Source organism: Mus caroli, unplaced genomic scaffold (genome assembly GCF_978045245.1).
Source record: "Mus caroli unplaced genomic scaffold, Mus_caroli_1 scaffold_6, whole genome shotgun sequence".
Taxonomy (NCBI): domain Eukaryota; kingdom Metazoa; phylum Chordata; class Mammalia; order Rodentia; family Muridae; genus Mus; species Mus caroli.
The window spans coordinates 11328393-11350000 of record NW_028227261.1 but is presented as its reverse complement, the minus strand read 5'-3'; the positions used below and the strand labels follow the sequence as shown (position 1 = coordinate 11350000).

The 21608-nt window shown below is 37.3% G+C and overlaps 1 protein-coding gene and 1 pseudogene across 1 annotated transcript in view; both read left to right on the top strand.

Annotated features, from left to right (window-relative positions):
• The first annotated feature begins 6542 nt into the window (after positions 1–6542).
• LOC147004135 (NADH dehydrogenase [ubiquinone] 1 beta subcomplex subunit 7 pseudogene) lies at positions 6543–7035 on the top strand (annotated as a pseudogene).
• A 129-nt stretch (positions 7036–7164) lies between these two features.
• Positions 7165–21608, top strand: part of LOC147004133 (uncharacterized) — a 45780-nt gene continuing 31336 nt past the window's right edge. The window contains 4 exon segments of the mRNA XM_085838628.1: positions 7165–7194; positions 10592–10718; positions 11159–11439; positions 11441–12073. Of these exon segments, the coding sequence (XP_085694754.1) occupies positions 7165–7194; positions 10592–10718; positions 11159–11439; positions 11441–12073 (1071 nt within the window).

Genomic DNA, 21608 nt, shown 5'->3' with positions numbered 1-21608 from the left:
AGACACACATAGAACATAGATATACTGTATCTACTTGGGAGAATGAAATGTAATCTCCTCAAAGGATTCGGCATTGTATTCTAGTATGATGTCTAATGAAACACCATTCAACTCTAGGCATCATTCATGGTAGGAACTAGCCATTTGTCCTCGACTCTAGTCCCAGGAAGATAAGTTCTCAGTAACAACCCTGATAATAGTGTTTTACAGTCTGGATGCATATGCTCTGTGTTTATGTCAGGTGCCCACTGAAGTCCGAAAGACTCCTCAGATTATACGTATATTCCTTACTACACTAAATATGTCACTCCATGCTCTCATGTCTGTAGAAGTGTCGACAAGATTCTTTGTATCATCTTGCTTTTAATGTCCTTTTATGTGGTTTATTATTGTCTATTATGTAGTTGTAGTAATTTCATTTTTGTATTTTTCAAACCCTGTTGTGAAACTTCAAGAAGAGTTCCAATATTTGAAACTGGGAGAGGAAAAAGAAAAAGAATGAGTTCTCTGGTAAACACTCCACAGGTCAGTGTGCTGTCCACATTTCTTTGAAAACTCCTTTTTCATTCAAACCATTCCATAGTTCTGTAATCTACATGTGGTCATGTTATCTAAAAGGAATTTTTTCTATGCTCTTCATTTTCTTCTGGGATGAGGAGTATTTAACGGTTAGGTCTTTTCACATATATAATACCATTATATTTTCTGTGCAATTTCCATGGACTGAAAACCTGCAAATCTCAAAGGTAATCTATTGTAAATGATGCTCAAAAAATATATCGATTACGAATTTCCACTTTGGATTGAGTTTTGTCCTTTTATATTAGTGTGGAAGGAAGGTCTCATGTGTCACTTAATTTGCTTTGGAGTTCCTGTGCTCAGTCTGATGGTTATCTGCAAGCACCACAAATGCATTTGTATTGGTCAGACTGTGGCATAGCCTCAGGGGATAGCTCTACCAGGCTCCTATCAGCAAGTGCGTCTTGGCATCTGCAATAGTGTCTTGGTTTGGTGCCTGAAGATGAGATGGATCCCAAGGTGGGGCAGTCTCTGGATGGCCATTTCTTCAGTTTCTGATCCATTCTTTGTCCCTGCATTTCCTTTAGAAAGGAACCATTCTGGGTTAAAAATCTTGAGATGGGTGGATGGCCCCTTTCTTCAACTGTGGTCCTTGCCGATGCATTGGATATGGTCTCTACAGGTTCAGAACCCCCTTTGTTGGGTATTTCAGCTAATGTCAGCACACTTGGGTCCTGGGGAACTCTTGCTTTCCTGGCATCTGGGACTTTCTATTGGCTACACCCAGTTCCACACCCCGCAGTGCTACACACCTCCATTCAATTTTCTGACTCTCTGTACTTCTCCCCTGTCTCCTCCCACTCCTGATACTCCCTCCACCCCATTTCTCTCCCCTCCTCCCTGTCCCCGTCCCTCCCTCCCTTTACTTCCCTTTATAATTTTTCTCCTAAGTAAGACTGAAGCATCCACAGTCCTTGTTAAGTTTCATATGGTTTCATATGGTCTGTGAGTTGTATCTTGGGTATTCCAAGCTTTGGGGCTAATATCCACTTATCAGTGACTGCATACAATGTGTATCCTTCTTAGGATCACATTTTCTAGTTCCGTCCACCTGCCTACAAATTTAATGAAGTCATTTTTTTTTAAATAGCTGAGTGGTACCCCTTTCTGTAAATGTACCACATTATCTGTATCAATTCCTGTGTTAAAGGACATCTGGGTTGTTTCCAGTTCCTGGCTATTATAAAGAAGTCTCCTTTGAACATATTGGAGCATGCATATTTGTCATATGTTGGATCATCTTTTGGATATATGCTCATGATTGGTATAGCTGGGTCCTCAAGTAGACTATTTCCAATTTTCTGAGGAACCACCAGACTGTTTTCCAGAGTGGTCATACCAGCTTTCAACAAATCCCACCAGCAATGGAGCAGCATTATCTTCCCCTTTCTCCACATCCTAACCAGCATCTGCTGTTACAGGAGTTTTGATCTATTTGCATTTCCCTGATGACTAAGAATGTCATTTCTTTAGTTGCTTCTCAGCCATTCAAGATTCCTCAGTTCTGAATACTTTGTCTCTGTATCCTATTCTTTTTTTGTTGTTGGTTTTTGTTTTTGTTTGTTTTTTTTCTTTTAAAGACAGTGTTTCTCTGTATAGGCCTGGCTGTCCTGGAACTCAGTCTGTAGACCAGGCTGGCCTTTAACTTAGAAATCTGCCTGCCTCTGCCTCCAGATTAAGCTAATGTCCTCTGCTGGGATTAAGCGGGTGGGCCACCTAGCCTGGCTCATTTACATTTCAAATGCTATCCCCTTTCCTAGTTTCCTCTCTGATAATCCTCTATCCTCTCAGACCTCCCTCTGCTCCCCAAACCACCCACTCCCTCTTCCTGGCCCTGGCATTCCTCTATACTGGGGCATAGAATCTTTGCAAGACCAAGGGCCTCTCCTCACACTAAGCCATCCTCTGTTACATATTCAGCTAGAGACATGGTCCAACCATGTGTTTTCTTTGACTGGTGGTTTAGTCCAAGGGAGCACTGTTTGTACTAGTTACTTTATATTGGTGTACCTCCTATGAGGCTGCAGACCTCTTCATCTCCTTGGGTACTTTCTGTAGTTCCTTCATTTGGGACTCTGTGCTCCATCCAATAGATGACTGTGAACATCCTCTTTCTTTCTTTCTTTCTTTCTTTCTTTCTTTCTTTCTTTCTTTCTTTCTTTCTTTCTTTCTTTCTTTCTTTCTTTCTTTCTTCCTTTCTTTCTCTCTTTCTCTCTTTCTCTCTTTCTCTCTTTCTCTCTTTTTCTTTCTTCTTCTCTTCTCTTCTCTTCTCTTCTCTTCTCTTCTCTTCTCTTCTCTTCTCTTCTCTTCTTTTCTTTTCTAGACAGGGTTTCTCGGTATACCCCTGGCTGTCCTGGAACTCACTTTGTAGACCAGGCTGGTCTCAAACTCAGAAATCCTAATGCGTCTACCTCCCAAGTGCTGGGGTTAAAGGCATGCTCCATCACCTCCTGGTTGAAAATCCAGTTTATTTGCCAGGAACTCGCGTAGCTTCAGAGGAGCCAAGCATATCAGGATCCTGTCAGCAAAATCTTGTTGACAGTTGAAATAGTGTCTGGGTTTGGGGGTTATTTATGGGATGGATCCCTGGGTAGGGTAGTCTGTGGATGGCCCTTCCTTCAGTCTCAGCTCCAAACTTTGTCTCTGTAACTCCTTCCATGGCTGCATACCCTATTTTTAATAGGGTTATTTGGTTCTCAAGAGTCTAACTTCTTTTTTTTTTTTTTAAAGATTTATTTATTTATTATATGTAAGTACACTGTAGCTGTCTTCAGACACTCCAGAAGAGGGCATCAGATCTTTGTTACAGATGGTTGTGAGCCACCATGTGGTTGCTGGGATTTGAACTCCGGACCTTCAGAAGAGCAGTTGGGTGCTCTTACCCACTGAGCCATCTCACCAGTCCCGAGTCTAACTTCTTGAGTTCTTTGTATAGAGTGGACATTAGCCCTCTGTCAGACAGAGGAATGGTTAAGATCTTTAACCATTCCGTAGGTTGCTATTTTGTCCTATTGACAGTGTTTTTTTTTTTTTGTGCCTTACAGAAGTTTTTCAATTTTATGAGATTCCATTTGTCCATAGTTGACCTTTGAACTTGAGCCTTTTCTGTTCTATTCAGGAAAATTTACCCTTTGCAGATGTGTTGAAGGTTTTTTTTTTTTTTCGCCCTTTTTCTACTATTAGATTCAATATATATGGTTTTATGTGGAGGTTCTTGATCCACGTTGACTTGATCATTGTACAAGGCGGTAAGAGTGAATCAATTGGCATTCTTCTAAATGTGTACTGACACTTGAACCAGCACCATTTGTTGAATATGCTGTCTGTTTTTCACTGGAAGTCTTTGGCCATATATTTTCTTCTGTTTATCTGTTTGTAGTGTAGATGTACACCAACTTTGTATGATGTCTTTCTAGTGTTTCTCTTCTTTGCCTTTTACACAATATTATCCTTTTGGCATTAGTATAAGGTTTGCCTAAGGAAAGAAGAATTCCATGCTAATCTGTGCAGTCCTCAGATACTGTCAGAGGAAACTCTTCCTGCTTCAATCTGACCCATGATATCAATGCTATCTAAAGCTAACTTCCTTATTATTTCATTAAATATTCTCAAATTAATTCTTCATTAAGTATTATTAATTCTTCTTTATGAAAATATCTTATGAAATCACATCACAATGTATTTGATTCTATGTCTTGTTTTTAATTTTGGGTGTAGACACTGATTTTACACTTCTTTACTGGTACAATAGAAAGAAAACTATTTCTTTTGAGTCATTCTTTTTTTTTTTTTTTTTTTGATTTTTGGTTTTTTGAGACAAGGTTTCTCTGTGTAGCCATGGCTGTCCTAGAACTCACTCTGTAGAACAGTCTGGCCTCGATATCAGAAATCTGCCTGCCTCTGCCTCCCAAGTGCTAGAGGATTAAAGGGCTGTGCCACTACTTTTGGCCTTTAAGTCATTCTTGAATTTTGTCTTCCATACTCTATTTCTTTGTTCTAGAATGGTAGAAACATTACAATCCCAACTGAGTATTTTAGACTAGAGTCAGGCTGTTGACACCCAACTGTAGACAATATAGTTACAGGGTTCATATTTGAGCAAAACTGACCCCTGTAGAATTTGGAAGCATAGTTTTACTAAATATGACTTTACTATCTGAGATGTGTCACTTGGATCATTCTTGTTATCAAAAAACTGTTCTTAAAAATATATTCCTGCTGGGCATGGTTGCACACACCATTAATCCCAGCACTTGGGAGGCAGAGGCAGGTAGATTTCTGAGTCCGAGGCCAGCCTGTTCTATAGAGTGAGTTCCAGGACAGCCAAGGCTACACAGAGAAACCCTGTCTCAAAAAACCAAAGGAAAAAAAAATATTCCTGCATCTAGACCTCATATGTATACATTACAATAACTAAATGTATGCTGTGAGACCATTATGTCATGTACTTTTACTGAGAGGAGAGACACAATATAGACTATGATGATTTTAGATGATATCATTTCTTAAAATGGCCTCATAGTTCCCATGACCTAACATACATCCTGTTCTTGATTAGGTTTCAGAATATGACATGAATTCTCTCTCTGAAAGGCAACCTTAAATCCAGTCAGAATATCTTTTACTGTAATTGGTTCTTGTCGCCTGCTTTCATTAAGCACCATGTTCAAGGAAACTAATAGAAGAAAAAGACTACTTTGGGTAAGGCTTCCAGAGGATAGCCATCAACCATGGCAGGGAGGACAGATAGAACATTTCCATGTTGTTGAAATAGAAAGGTGAAAGATCACATCCTCAACCCCAGTCACTAAAGAGGAAGAGAGAATTAAGATGGCTTGGATCTATTCTCTTTTCTCATAGCCAACCCCCAGTGTTATACTTTTTTCAGCAATGTTCCAACAACTAAATTCCTCTAAACATTGTGACCAACTGAGGATTCGACTTTAAAAATATTATCCAATAGGAGATTTATTCATTCATACCTATATAATCAGTCTTCTAATATCCTTGTACTTGTTAAATTGATTTTGATATGAATGTAGAAAACAAAGCTCTCATTTTTTGTTTGGGTTTCCTATTTGTTTGTAAAATAGGGTCCCACACTCTAGTCCTAACTTTCATGTGTCCTAATATAGAGACCAGAATGGCTTTTAGGTCACATAAATCTCATTGCTCGAGCCCCCCTGACAGCTAGGATGAAAGACCTACCCCACTGTATCAGGCTTGAATTAAACTTTTATCTTTCAATATCTCTACTGACATGCAACAAGTATTTTGTTCCTCTCTGTGATGTATGACTTCCTCGACTGAGCCAGCTCCTTCAGTTTCATTGACAGGCTGATTTTTTGTTTGTTTGTTTGATTGCTGTATCTTCATATATTGGCCCTCTACTGAGTTACCATTAGGCTTACAGAGTTCATTTCGTGTTTCATTTCAGATTGAGCATGCCTTAGATTTTTATACCTCTGGATACAATGTTCACATCTTGCATTATCATAATTATTCCTTTAGCCACTCATAGGAGTTCTCTGGTCTTTCATTAAGTTTGTTTCTGCCTTCTTTGAATTCCTGTGCTTGGTCCCTCTTTATGTCATTTGACCACACTGAATGGTGTTCAGAGTATATTTTGACTTCTGTCTCTTGAGTTTGTTTCATAATTCATTTTGTCATGAGTATTGCTATTGTATTAGTGATTTGGGTAGGGAAATTTTATTAACATTGTCATATTGCTTTAGCTACAGCCTCTCAATTTTCTTTTACTATATGTCATTTAGGTCAGGTGGCAGGGATTTCCATATTAGGTGTTATGAATAAGCTTTGAGAATCTAGGTTGGTGGGCAGGAACTAGGTTATAGGTACACTCTAAATATATCATTACTTGCTTTCATGGCTGTACAAACGTTGTCAAGATTCCTGGTATCATTTTGCATTTAATTTTTTAAAAATATGGTTTACCAACTAAAGAAGGGTAAGGCAGAGTAGCCATGGGGGCGCACCTGACCCGGCGCTATCTGTGGGATGCCTCGGTGGAGCCTGACCCCGAGAAGATACCCAGCTTCCCTCCGGACCCCAGCTTTCCGGATCTCAAGGAGCGAGTGATGGTGGCCACACAACAAGAGATGATGGATTATCAGCTGACACTGCAGCAACGTGACTACTGTGCCCACTACCTCATCCAGCTGCTGAAATGCAAGCGAGACAGCTTCCCCAACTTCCTGGCCTGCAAGCACGAGCAGCACGACTGGGATTACTGTGAGCACCTGGATTACGTGAAACGCGTGAAGGAGTTTCAACGGAGCAGCGAATGCTCCAAAGGAAGAAGCGGGTAGCCCAAGGCCAGGGAGAAGGAGAGGTGGGCCCTGAGGTGGCCCTGTAGGGATTACCCGCCAGCCTGTGGACCTAGTGAAATAAAAGCTTTGGGTCACCTGCCTAAAAAAAAAAAAAAAAAAAAAAAAAGGTTTACCATTTTCTGTAATGGAGTTGTATTTATTTCATCTTTGAATCGTTCAATTCTTGATGTGAAATTTTAAGAAGAATTAAATCTTTGTTCTTCACATAGAACCTGGGAGAAGTTCAACAAAAAGAATGAGTGTATCTCTGCTAAACATGCCACAGGTCAGTGTCCTTTCCACATTTCTTTTTTTTTTTAAAAAAAAAAAACAACTTTTTATTCAAATCATCCAAATGTTTTATTCTCCACATATGGAATATTATCTAAAGGGCTTTTTTTTTTTACGATCTTTATTTTCTTCTGTAATAGTGAAAATTTAATGTTTTGGTCTTTCATGTATACATCATCTTTATATTTTAACTTGATTTTATATTGTGAGGACATATAATTCCCTTGGACTAGATACCTGCATGTTTCAAAAAGGATCTATTGGAATGATGCTCAAAGAACAGATTGATGGGTATTTTCTATGTTGAATAAGTTCTGTCCTTTTGTATTAGTGTAAAGTAAGGTCTCTTGTGCCACATAAATGGCATTTCAGGGAAGGTCAGGTTTCTAGCTTGTGAATGAGGATATAGAAATTCACATCACTAAAGAAGATATGAAAGAGTAGAATTTGTAGAAGGTAAAATTATAAGAGATCCACTGTTTTGAATCCTAATAGTAAATAAATCATTAGCTCCCTAGGGTCACAGATGATGGAAGGAAAATGTCTTTCTTTTACCATTATTGTGATTGTGAGCTGATACAGATTTCAGTATTCTAACAACATTTTTTTCACGGCTCATGTCACACAGTAATCACTGTTGACACCTGAAATCTATTTGTCTCAAGAGAGATACTGTCCCTGTGGTAAATTCTCAATATAGAAATTGTTATTTTCCTCTCTTTTTGGTTTCAGAAATAACTTTAAATCCTGTTTTCTTCACCTTTGTATTTCATTACATGAACTATATTAGTAAAATTTTCTAGAGAGGATAGCTATGGTGCTGTACATAAACCATCAATTTACAAACATAAATGAATGTTCTTTCTTTTTTTTTTTCGAGACAGGGTTTCTCTGTGTAGCCTTGGCTGTCTTGGAACTCACTCTGTAGACCAGGCTGGCCTCGAACTTAGAAATCCGCCTGCCTGGGTACCTCCCGAGTGCTGAGATTAAAGGCGTGTGCCACCATGCCGGGCAGGAATGTCCTTTCTTATTTTTTGTCTATTTTTCGTTAGAAGGGAAAGACTTGAATCAGTCTATGCTAATCCTCTTCAGTCAAGCTGTGCATTACATAGGGAAAACTGAAGGGTTGTGGCAATGTTTTGATTTTTTATTACAATACTATCTTCTTTAAGTACATAAGTGTATATCTGAATGTTTTTTATGTACACTGAATGATACATTATGCCCCTAAAACCATGAGTACAGCCCCAAACCCTTTGGGACTGAATTCAGACATAATAGTGAGCTGCAATATATTTAGAGAGAATTAGATTAGTTTTTAAAGTAGTAACAGCACGTACCTTTAACCTTTAGTCATTTGTTCATGTCGCAGGCTTACATTTTTTGAGGCATATTTGTAATAAAGACAATATATAGTCTGTATATTATAATTTTTGATAAACAAAAGAAGAATTACAAATCATACTTCTCTATGAAAGATGCAATTCTTATATACATATGGTCAAATTCTGAAGAAAAAAATATAATTAGAAGATTGAAATTTTCAGTTAAGTTAATACAGTGATGAATAAGTCATTAAATTTTAATGAATATTTAGTATAATTCTCCCTGAATTTAAAAACACAAAATGATCAAGAAATGATTATACTTCATTGGAATGCATTGTCACATATGTTATGTGCTTATACATACATATCTAATCATTTTATAGTGAAAGACCATGTGGTATTATTGAAATTGTTATTATGCATATTGATTATGCCAACATATGTAAAATGTTAAATAATTTTAAAGCTCCCTAATACTGTTTTTTTTTCTATTTTATGATTTTCAATATATTTTCATAAAATAATTTCCAAAACCATTTGATTTTCTGTGTCATGGAACGTTCAGTGTATGATGCAGTTCTATTGTGCTTAATGAAAAAGCTTAGTCATTTAGTCCATCCATTATTTCTGCATTTTGTATTCTACCTGTTTCTTCTAGAACTTGTGTAGCATTGAACTTAGGCCTCAGATTGTCAAATGGACATGTTGTAATACAGACGTGAGATACAGCTGCACATAAGACTAAGCTGGTGTCCATATTTGAACAAAGTGGACATTGTAAAATTTGAAAGCATATTTTTTTATCATAACTTGACTATCTCTAATGGGACACTGAGATTCTGTTTAATATCAACCCATATATCATAAAGCTACATTACTGCATCTAGACATCAAAAGTACATGTTATATTCTATAAATGTTTACTGCTTTTGAAATTACATCATGCATTCTCAGAGAAAAAGAAATATAAGGAAGTCTATTAGTAGTCTAGAAAGTTTCTTTGAATAAAGTTAATTTCTCTTCAATATACGTTGCTTTCATTTGCCTGAATGTATGCATATGTGCTATGTATTTCTCCTGTCAGTAGTGTAGTGTTCAGAAGAGATCATTGGATTTTTAACAAACTGAGTTTAACAATCTACTGTTTAGTGCCACGTGGGTGCTGGGAGTCAAATTTCATAATAGATGACATTAAAAGACAGTATACCATCCAAACTGCACACCAAAAGTTTTGAAAAGAGTGATGGTGGCAAATCTTTCATGTGCTGTGAAGGTCTCAGTAAATCACAGAAAATTCATGAAGACAAGAGCCTTTCTTTTTTCTTTTTTTCTTTTTCTTTTTTTTTCTTTTCTTAATTAGAGAGCCTTTCTAAATGTGAGCATTTTAGTAAGTCATTCTATAGATTGTCTGTGGAAGAGCAGCAATTCGTATCTATAGACACATTTCCATAGCACTTTTAGAAAACATTTGTTCTTCATATTTTCCTTCCTAATCTGCATCAAAAAGGATATCTTTTTAAAAATTTATTTATTATTATATCTAAATACACTGTAGCTTTATTCAGATGCACCAGAAGAGGGCATAGGATCTCATTATGGATGGTTGTGAGCCACCATGTGTTTGCTGAGATTTGAACTCAGGACCTTTGTAAGAGCAGGCGGGACTCTTAACCACTGAGCCGTCTCTCCAGCCCCAAAAAAGGATATCCTTTCTTTTCTTTTCTTTTCTTTTCTTTTCTTTTCTTTTCTTTTCTTTTCTTTTCTTTTCTTTTCTTTTCTTTTCCTTTCCTTTCCTTTCCTTTCTTAAGATTTATTTATTTATTATATGTAAGTACACTGTAGCTGTCTTCAGACACTCCAGAAGAGGGTGTTAGATCTAGTTACAGATGGTAGTGAGCCACCATGTGGTTACTGGGATTTGAACTCATGACCTTTGGAAAAGCAGTCAGTGCTCTTAACCGCTGAGCCATCTCACCAGCCCCCCAAAAGGGTATCTTAATTAGTTTTTTTGTAAAGTAAAAAAGTATTTTTGTCCAGTATCAGATAGGTAGTTTTCTATTCCAGGCTCTGTTAACCTTCAAGGATGTGGCCTTGGACTTCTCACTGGAGGAATGGGAATGTCTCAGTTTTGCTCAGAGGTCATTGTACATGGATGTGATGTTGGAGAATTACAACAATCTGTTGTTTGTGGGCAAGAATGAACTTCTTGTAGAATTCCCGTTTCTTTCTTTGAGTTTTCCTACTATGTGTTTATGTAAATGCTCTGAGATATCCAGATGGCCTTCCCTTCAGTCTCTTTTCCATTCTTTGTCCCTCTTTTTCCTTAAGACAAGAGCAATTCTGGGTCATTATATTTGAGGTGGGTATGCTGTCCAATTTGAAAATAACATTTAGCAGGCTATTATCATTTCCAGACATTTGATATAAATCATATTTGGGTTCTACATGTAATGATTCAAAAGAGAGAGAGAGAGAGAGAGACAGAGAGACAGAGAGAGACAGAGAGAGGAAAACCTCTCTTGAGAGTAGGAATCCATGAGATCACTGATTATTGAGTCCCTTACTCCTTATATAAGTAATTCATGTCACCTCTAATTGCCCTTATTTTTTATTCTTTGTTTTTTGTTTCAGAAAATCATTGCATACATGGAAAGTATGAGAAGGTCATGGATCAAGACAGCCAGTACATTGTTCTTGAACACATGAATATTCAAGAGAAGTCTTCTAAATGGAACAAGCTTAGCAATATGATTCTAGAATCCTCCGATTATACACCTCAGAAATGTACTGAATGGGACAAATGCTTTTCCCAAAAATCCCATCTTAATATTCATCAGAAAATTCATGCAGGAGAGAAACCTTACAAATGCAGTGAATGTGACAAATGCTTTACTGAAAAAAGGCAGTCTGAGAATTCATCAGAGAATTCATACAGGAGAGAAACCTTACGAATGCAGTGAATGTGACAAATGCTTTACTGAAAAAGGCCGTCTGAGAACTCATCAGAGAATTCATACAGGAGAGAAACCTTACAAATGCAGTGAATGTGACAAATGCTTTATTGACAAATACAGTCTGAGAAGGCATCAGAGAATTCATACAGGAGAGAAGCCTTACAAATGCAGTGAATGTGACAAATGCTTTACTGAAAAAGGCAAACTGAGAAGGCATCAGAGAATTCATACAGGAGAGAAACCTTACAAATGTAGTGAATGTGACAAATGCTTTACTGACAAAGGCAATCTGATAAGACATCAGAAAATTCATACAGGAGAGAAATCTTACAAATGTAGTAAATGTGACAAATGTTTTAACCAAAAATCATCTCTTAATAATCATCAGAGAATTCATACAGGAGAGAAACCTTACAAATGTAGTGAGTGTGACAAATGCTTTACTGTAAAAGGCCATCTGAGAATTCATCAGAGAATTCATAAAGGAGAGAAACCTTACAAATGCAGTGAATGTGACAAATGCTTTACTAGAAAAGGCAGTCTGAGAATTCATCAGAAAATTCATACAGGAGAGAAACCTTACAAATAGTTTGTATGTGACAAATACAATACTCACAATGTCAGTCTGAGAAATCATGAATTTTTTCATACAGTAGAGAATATTTATAAATGAAGTGAACGAGACAATCCTTTACCAAGATATATCATCTTAAAATTCATTAGAGAATACTTAGAGAAGACAAACTTTTCAAATATATTGTAGGTATGAATCCTTTCCTTTTGGCCTAGTTCCTAGACTGTAACAGTCAATACTTACAGGCTAGAAACTTAACGCATGCATTGTATGAAGAAATATCTTTGACTTCACTTCAGGATAGAGAGAACATCTAAGAACTTTTTAGGGGAAAGTATTTTTGTTGGGGAAAATGTGGCATATGTTTTATTCACGGTGTATTCTTGACAACACTTGAGGCTCCACACTAGAGAATTAGTATGATTATGAAAATCTTATGAAAACTTTCATGCAATGTTCAAATCTTAGATAATGTCAACTATTTATGCAGGGAGAAACTCTGAACATGTGAAAGTGTAGAAAGCTTTTCATGACACAAGTTTTTTTTTTACTTTTTCACCCTCAAATATTACAAGATGAAGACAAGTTGGAAGTCAGAAGATAGTATTGTGTAACACTTTCATTGAGACAGTAATAATCCATTTCAAAAGGAAACTATTTAAGGTCTTTAATGCAATCCTCAAAATATCTAATAAAACTGATAACATTCTGTATATTTAATTTAAATGATCCAATTAAGAAAAGTTATACTTAAAAGAGTATCTGGCAAACTGAGCCACTCAGACTGCATATTCTTTATCCTATAAATATACTTATAGATGTGAAGTGTGCTTCGAGTATCCAGTCATCATAATTCTTCTCAAATGCTTGTTAGGATAATAAGTGACTCTGAGTTTCCTGTGATCTGGTCAACAACTTCTTTCCTATTGTCCTGTAACTAACTCCAATAAAGCTGAAAGAATCTACAAGTTTGCTTTGGTTGTTTTTAACTTGCACTTGGGATACTCAGATGAATATATGTAGCATCTTCCCAGGAAATGCCTCACATAAAACTTACGCAGAAGTCATGAATATTTTTGCAAACCTATATCATAAAGTTAATAGTAATGATTTTCAACTGGTGAATAACAGTCTCTTTGGGATGTAATGACCCTGTCATAGTGGTTGCTTAAAAGCATAGGAAAACACATTTTTCCAATTGTCTTAAAACTGAGAAATCATTCATTGAACTGCAGGGTAGTCTGCCCACCTAAAAATAATTTGAATTCAATGTCCGTGTTTAGCATTAAAAGAGTTAGAAACACTGTTTTACATATGGTGATTTGTGTTAACTGAAATAGGTAAAATTCAGTTCAATGTTCCAGGCAAATATTACTAGGTTAAGATAAAAAGGCTCAAAAAAGGAAATATGTAGATGCCTTCAGAGCCTCAGAAATAACTCTTGAATTCAAGGAAGTATGAGAGAAAAATATAGAAAAATACATGAAAGCATGGCTTCATAGATTTCAAGGATACTGGCCCTTGATTTCAGATGATAATTAGTATTTTCTGCCAATTGCTTCTTCAGGGATGTTGAAACACATACCAGGCAAATTAAAATTAGGTGGCTTGAGTAGCTCTTACTATTCTGGAAAATGCAACCAGTTGGACAGTCTCTTGATTCGCATTGCACATGTTCAGTGGATTTAGGCCTTACTGCTTAATGACTGAGAGATCATTACCCAGATCTGAAGTGACTTCCAGGTTCATGGAAAAATTTCTAGAAGTAGACAATGAAGACAGACCTTACCTTGTACCCCTCACACAATATTCATTCTATAACCATTTATACACACACTTCTTATCTATGGTACTGCAAGCATATGGTGATGGTTGACAAAATAGGTCCAGGTAGACTCGGTTTGAGTAGTGTGGAAGATAGCATGTGTATATTGATAAAGATGCAAGTCCGTGGCAGGAACTGCAAACCAGAAGACTTGGACACTCCAAGGTCACAGAAGCTGCTAGGCTAGTGGACAGACAGAAACTGGAGAAAGATTGAAATCCCTTACTCTGCTGCTCATAAGAGCACTGATCCTCAAATCCTAGTGTGCATTTCATAACTGTGTTGTTAAATTGCTGACCATGTAAGTGTGGCGTATCCTGATTTTTTTTTTTTTTTTTTATTCATCTTATTGTTGCCTGGATTCTTATGTAATACTTTCTTAGAGGATGGACTGGTCAGTTGCAAACATGGTTATATTTCTCTGGTGGCATGTTCAAAGCTGATACAATCCACATCCATCCATGGTTTTTAACTCTGCTATTTAATCACTGTGCTAGTCAGATTCTTTGCCATTGGAGATTATACATCCACTGGAAGCTTTTTAGATATTAGTCCCATACAGACCACTGGAGTTTTGATTGAATCTTAAACAATATTTTAGCAATATTTTTTTAAGTTTTAGCTGTCTTTAGATTTATCATTATATAAATATTTATTAAGCAACAAAACACTCTGTATTAATATTGAACCTGAAATATATGAACTGTCTGATATAAATACAGCATTCATTAATTTGTTCTCATATACTGATTTATTAATGTTATACCTTAGCTTGTGAAAAAAAAAATACCCTAGGTATGATCCTGTGTGATGATAATAGGTCAGAATGTTTTATAGTTTGAAAAAACATTATAATTAATATAACAATACATGTGAATTTTTAAATAATACTAATCAGTTAACCATTTGAAAAATTCTGTCTTTTGTCTCCATCCAAAAATGCATTGTTCTCATGCATGTTGGGGCTGGCCTGTGGCTCTCATGTCCAGGTTCGAGCCTGGGAGGCAACCTGGAGCTGAAAGAGAAGAGGGAACCTAGGCGGGTCGAGAAATAATGGAACCAAGACATGCTAGTCTGCTCAAGGTTCAAAAGTTTAATAAAAAAGTCTGCGCTTATAAAGAGAGAAACCCATCCCCAGTGATGCCAAGTTTCTTGATGTAGAGATGTGAAGTTGTCAAAACAGCCTTTTAGCAGAAATTCACCAATTTCACAGTTTGCAGTTAACTCCAGAAAATCTTGGAGAACCGGTTCAGCCTCACAGTGTCACATCAAAGGAAACTAGTAGAGTGGAGAAGCAGCACAGCAGGTGGCCCTGCCTCAGTGGTAAACAGTCTGAACCAGCCTGCCTAGGCTGAAGGAGGATACACATGCACACATGACTAATTGGGGTTTTTTGTTGTTGTTGTTGTTTTTTGTTGTTGTTTATTTTATTTTATTTTATTTATTTATTTTTACTTTTCTTCGAGTCAGGGTTTCTCTGTATAGGCCTAGCTGTCCTAGAAATCACTTTGTAGACCAGGCTGGCCTTGAACTCAGAAATCTGACTGCCTCTGCCTCTCAAGTGCTGGGATTAAAGTCGTGCACCACCACCGCCCGGCTTGTTGATTGGTTTTGGTTTGTTTTATTGAATAAGAACCTTGGCAGGTGCAGTGAAAGGAGACTATAACAAAGTACCAGGTATTCTTCAGGTTTTGAGAAAGGGACAATCAGGCTCCAGGAGACTAGGATTGACATGGGCATATTCTCTTGGAGGGCTGTTGTGATGATGTACCAGTTAATAGAGTTGCTTTCTTTTAAATAGAAAACTGGTTCAATACCTAACCCCCATGGTAACTGACAATCACCCTAAATGTCAGTTTGGGACATCTGATGCCTTTATCTGAGTCCAGATAGCAACAGTACTGAGCAACTCTTCTCTCAGTAACCTCTAACACAAGTCTCCCCTCATTCTACTTAGTAGCAGGAATCCTTATCTATTCGATGTAGAAGTAGTGAAGATCTTTGCCTAATCTATAGGGATCCTGAAGACGGTGTCTTTCGACTTACAGAAGCGTTTCACATTCATGAGGTTCCTTTTATTAAAAATTCTTGACGTTAGTTTCAGAGCCATGAGTGTTCTGTTTAGGAAGTTGTTTCCTATTCCAATGAGTTCAAGGCTATTCCCCACTTTTTGTTCTATTAGATTAAGTGTGTATAGATTTATAATGAGATCTTTGATTCATTTGGACTTGAGTGATATGCAGGGGGATAAATATGGATCTATATTCATTTCCAACATGAAGACATCCAGTTAGACCAGAATCATTCATAGAAGATGCTCTCCACTTTCATTGTATGGTTTTAGCTTCTTTGTCAAAATTTAAGTACCTGTAGGTGACTGTGTTTATTATTGGGTGTTCTATTGAATTCCATTGGTTCACCTATCTAGTTCTATACCAGTACTGTACAAATTTTTATTACTATTTTTCTGCTGTACAGCTTAAAGTAACAGATATTGATACCTCCAGAAGTTTTGTTGTTGTTGTTGTTGATGAATATTTTATCTATCCTGTGTTTTGTTTTGTTTTGTTTTTTCTTTTCCAAATGAAGTTGAGAATTTTTTCTTAAAAGTTCTGTGAAATTTTTTTCTGGAATTTTGATGGGAATTGCCCTGAATCTCTATATTGCTTTTTGGTAAGATGGACATATTCATGTGCCTATTCCATTTATACATGAGCAAGGGTGATTTTTCCACCTTCTGGGAGCTTTCTGTTTCTTTCTTAAGATACTTGAATTTCTTGTCTTTCACTTTTTTACTTGCTTAGTTAGAGGTAGATGAATGTATTTTATTTTGTTTGTGGCTAATATAATGTGTTCTGTTTCCCTAACTTCTTTTCAGCTTGTTTATCACTTTGTGTAGGGCAGAGCTAATGATTTCTTCAAGTCAATTGTGTATGCAGACACTTTGCTACAAAGTTTATCAATGTAATTTCTGGAAGGATTTTTTGGGCTCACTTATATATACTATCATATTAGCCAAAAATAGAAAACTCACTATTTCTTTCTTTCCAAATTGTATCCCCTTGATTTCTTTTAGTTGCCTTATTGCTGGAGCTAGAACTTCTAATACAACATGAAAGAGACACAGAAGCAGAGACTGCCTTTTCTTTTTTTCTTTTTACTTTTTTTTCCCATATTTTTATTAGGTATTTTCCTCATTTACATTTCCAATGCTATCCCAAAATTCCCCCATACACTCCCCCCCACTCCCCTACCCACCCACTCCCACTTTTTGGCCCTGGCATTCCCCTGTACTGGGGCATATAAAGTTTGCATGACCAATGGGCCTCTCTTTCCAGTGATGGCCGACTAGGCCATCTTTTGATACATATGCAGCTAGAGTCAAGAGCTCAGGGGTACTGGTTAGTTCATAATGTTGTTCCACCTATAGGGTTGCAGATCCCTTTAGCTCCTTGGGTACTTTCTCTAGCTCCTCCATTGGGGGCCCTGAGATCCATCCAATAGCTGACTGTGAGCATCCAACTTCTGTGTTTGCTAGGCCCTGGCATAGTCTCACAAGAGAGAGCTCTATCTGGGTCCTTTCAGCAAAATCTTGCTAGTGTGTGCAATGGTATCAGCGTTTGGAAGAGACAGCCTTTTCTTGTGATAGAGAATACTTTCTTGAAACCTTTGTTGTTAAAATGGTATTGTTGTTGTTGTTTAATGAAATTCCAAAGCCCTGAGTACACTTCCTATAAATAACTGGTCAATTTCATTATTACCCTGTGCCAGAGAGCCTGGCAGACCTGTATGGGTTCTTATATGTGTTATATATAGTCCATTACTCTTATTTCTGATTATTTATTGTAGTTGAATAAATAGTGAAGTCAATTCAGAATCATCCTATATAAGATCAGCAGTATCTACGTGTAAAAGAACCCTTTCTGTATACTGAGAGTCAGTTACTATATTAAGACCCTTGAAAATCTGAGAACACCATGAGTATTGCACATAATTAAGATTTTTGAACTGATTTCTAGGAACAATCAGTCACCTTACTTAAATCTTCTGCCTTTTCTTATTTATTAGCCTCAGTGTAAATTGTAGCGGCTCCAGATATTGGAATTGCTTTAACAATATGAGGGAAAATCCAAGTAGTTCATTTTATAAAAGTCACTTGCTTTTAGGGTGTCTGTTGTTAATTTCTCCAAGAAATTACTGCATACTTTTTACCAACGTTCATGTTTTATCCATAATGAGTCATCTCTGCATTAAAAAAAGGTACCACGATTTCAGTTGGATTCATCCCAACTAATTTTTGAAGTCTCGTTTTACTTTTAGTGATAATTCAGAAACCATCTCCCTGTAGTTTTTTAATTTCCTACTCTGTTTATGTGCTAAGAATGTCCACTCTAATACATAATCTTCCCTCTGCATGAAAATTCCTGTAGGGGAATGAGTAGAAGGTAAGATAACTAAGATGCAGGCCATTTTGGAACAATACAAATTAGTTGTGTATCCTGCAATTTCCTTTCTACCTGAGCTAAGTCCTTCTCATCCTTGGCTGTTAATTTCTCCAGGCTATTTATATCTCTATCACCTTGTAATAAATTTGAAACAAATTGCTTAGATCTTGAGTGGCCAAGCCAATTGGAAGCCACAGCCAGTTAATATCTCCTAATAACTTCTGAAAATCATTAAGAGTCCTCAATTGGTTTTTCCTGATTTGCACCTTTTGTGGCCTAACCTTTTGCAGACTTATTCTGTATCCTAGATAATTAATAGAATCCACTCTTTGTATCTTTTTCGGGGGCGATTTGCAATCCCCAGCAAGGCGAGATTTTTTTTTTTTTTTTAATTTCATCAAACATTCTTTCCAGGAGAATGCAATGGGATTCCTGGCTGCAAGGATCTCATTGGCTGAATAACCTTTTTAATTGCTCTGAGACCTCTCAACAACCTCCATTTTCCAGATATTTTTAAATGACAACTGCCTGAGAATTCCAAGGTCTGGTGGATTACTCTATAGGCTGAGCAACCAGCTGCTCTTGGACTAGCTGTTCTAATGCCTGTTGGTTTTCAGTTGTCATATACAATCAATCCAAATGGGTGGGTCATTCAACCACCTCCATGGTAAGGCTGTTGGTGTCTTATCAGTAGTGTCTCCTTGATGTAGAGCTAAATTGTCAACCTCTGCTGTATCTTGTTTATAGATAGCCTAGATAGTTTCTAAATGCCTTTGATAACAACATTCATTAGCTAATTTTTTTAACTGCCATCACGGCTCAAGACCCCCGATGTTTGATCAGGCTTAGATGGGAGTATAATAGTTTGTGCAGTACTTGCAATAAAGGAGTCTGCATTTGCCACTTGCCTGATTCCCAGAATCTGTTTCTTTGATTCTGTGCCTTCTTTCCACCACCCCAAGGGTCTCAGTAGGGTGCAGGCAACAATTACACAACTGTAATGTGCAGTTTTAAAACTATGTTGTGGTATAGCCTTTTAACTAAAGAATTAGTTTAATCAGGAAAAAAAATCAAAACCATTACCTTGGGGAACAACAGACTGTCATCAAGGTGACCTGTGTGAAGACAGAATGTCACAGAAACATATTTGTAAAAGGCTGAATGTGCAACTGTTCCCAGATCTCAAATTCCCCAAAGAGACCACCAGGAATCACAACTCTGATGCCTGAGAGTTTTTTATTGAAGCTCCAGCTTAGGCCACAAACCTACCTGATACAACCAGATAGGAGAGTGATCCCTTGGGTAATGGCATTTATAAAGGAGAAAAAAGAAAAAGACAAAAAGAAAAACATAAGGGGGATTTTCCAAGCTTTAACATTATGTGATTGGGTAAGAGTGTAAAGGAATATTGGCCTTTAAGCTGATTGGTTTATAGCAACTGGTCTAACTACAAGGAAGGAACACCCATCCAAAAGGAGCACCATGAGCTGGAAATGGTTCATGTTTCCTGAGCCCAGCCCATTATTTTCAGTTGGCCATGGCTGTTATGTATATTTTCCGACTGCCAAGCATTTTTTTCCCCCAGAACTCAAGGGAGCAGGCAAGTCACCAAACTGAATACATTTAACAGGATTTCTCTGCAGTATTGTTGTTCTCATGACTTATAACATTTGATGGCTTTATCACATGGCTTATTCATAGGGTTTCTCTCCTATATTCAATTTTTATATATTCTGAGATATTATTTGTGTGAAAGAAAGGGCTTCTTCATATTTTTTAGAGAAGGCAGGCAAACTCCCGGACAAATCACACCAAGCCTCAGGTCTCACGGGGGAGGTTTTATTGGCAGAAGCAGCCTCTGAGAGGGAGTGAGAGGTAAGAAGAAGAAGGGCTGTGGGACAGGGGAAGACTCTTTTATTCAGTACATGAGGATGGGAGGCATGTAAAAGGGGAGTGATACCATGGTGTGTGTCATGACAACAGATGCAGGAGCAGTGCTGTTGCCTAGAGATGAGGAGCCTCTTCACTGGGTCGAAAACCTGACTGTAAAGACACTTCTAGCTGTCCACAGATGCACCTGGTGCTAACAACATTGCTTATATTTGTAGTACTTCTCTTCAATAAAAATTCTTTTTTGAGCCAGGCAGTGGTGACACATGCCTTTAATCCCAGCACTTGGAAGGCAGCTAAGTTGATTTTCACATTTCTCTTTTGTTAGCCTGTTTAGTAACTTCTCATAACAAAGACAATATTATATAGTCAGGAAGGTTCAACTTCTCCACGTCCAGTGAGTTCTCTGGATGGCATGCGTGGTAATGGAGAACTGCTCTCAATTTCTACAGAAAAAAGAGTTATCTTATCAAGTGTCTAGATTGCTTATGGATCCAAGGGACCCACTTAGCCAAAAACTCAATTAAATAAAACTCAGGTAGTGTACTAGAAAGCTCATTTGAAGCAAATACCAGGTCAGTTGGGACTTCTTCACCCCCATTAGTAGGTTACTGAATTTTGATTGTCTTTATAGCATTTAAGAAGTATGTACCACTGTAGTTTTCCATATCATCACTCAAATGCCCCTCTCAATTCCAACTGTCTCTCAGCATTTTCTCCTTCAACCTTAACTTCCCTCCCACTCTCTTCCTCATTTTCCCATTCACATCCCCATCTGCCTCCAATCCATCCATGGAATCTATTTTACTTACTTCCACCAGGGAATCTGGGTGCCACTGTGTGCTCTGAAGTCAACTCTTCTATACTTAATATCTCTGAATAAAATGGGCCTATGAATATCAAGTTCATTGTTTTAGCAGTGGCTAATATCCACACATAAGTGAATATATTCCATATTTCTCCACCTGTGTCTGGTTTACCTCAGTAGATAATTTTTTTCTAGGTACATCTATTTGCCTGAACATTTTAATGTGAATATCTATCTATCTATCTATCTATCTATCTATCTATCTATCTATCTATCTATCTTTCATCAAAATAATGAACAACTACTATAAATTAGCAGCTGTCTCTTTAAAAACAGAGAAGTCAGAACTGAGTTCCACATCCAGAGTAAGTTGCCTCAGTTGCTGTGGGAATGCTAGGACAACAACTGCAGAGCTTTCCTTGTGTCTCAGATTCTTCACTCCTTCCAGGTATGCAATGGTACCTATGGAAGGGGAAAGAAAATTGTTAAACTCCCTAACCACAGAAAGGTCACAACAACCTTACCACTATTGATGTTAGCTGCTGTACATCACAGCCTCTAATACTAGCAACAGTATCAAGACCA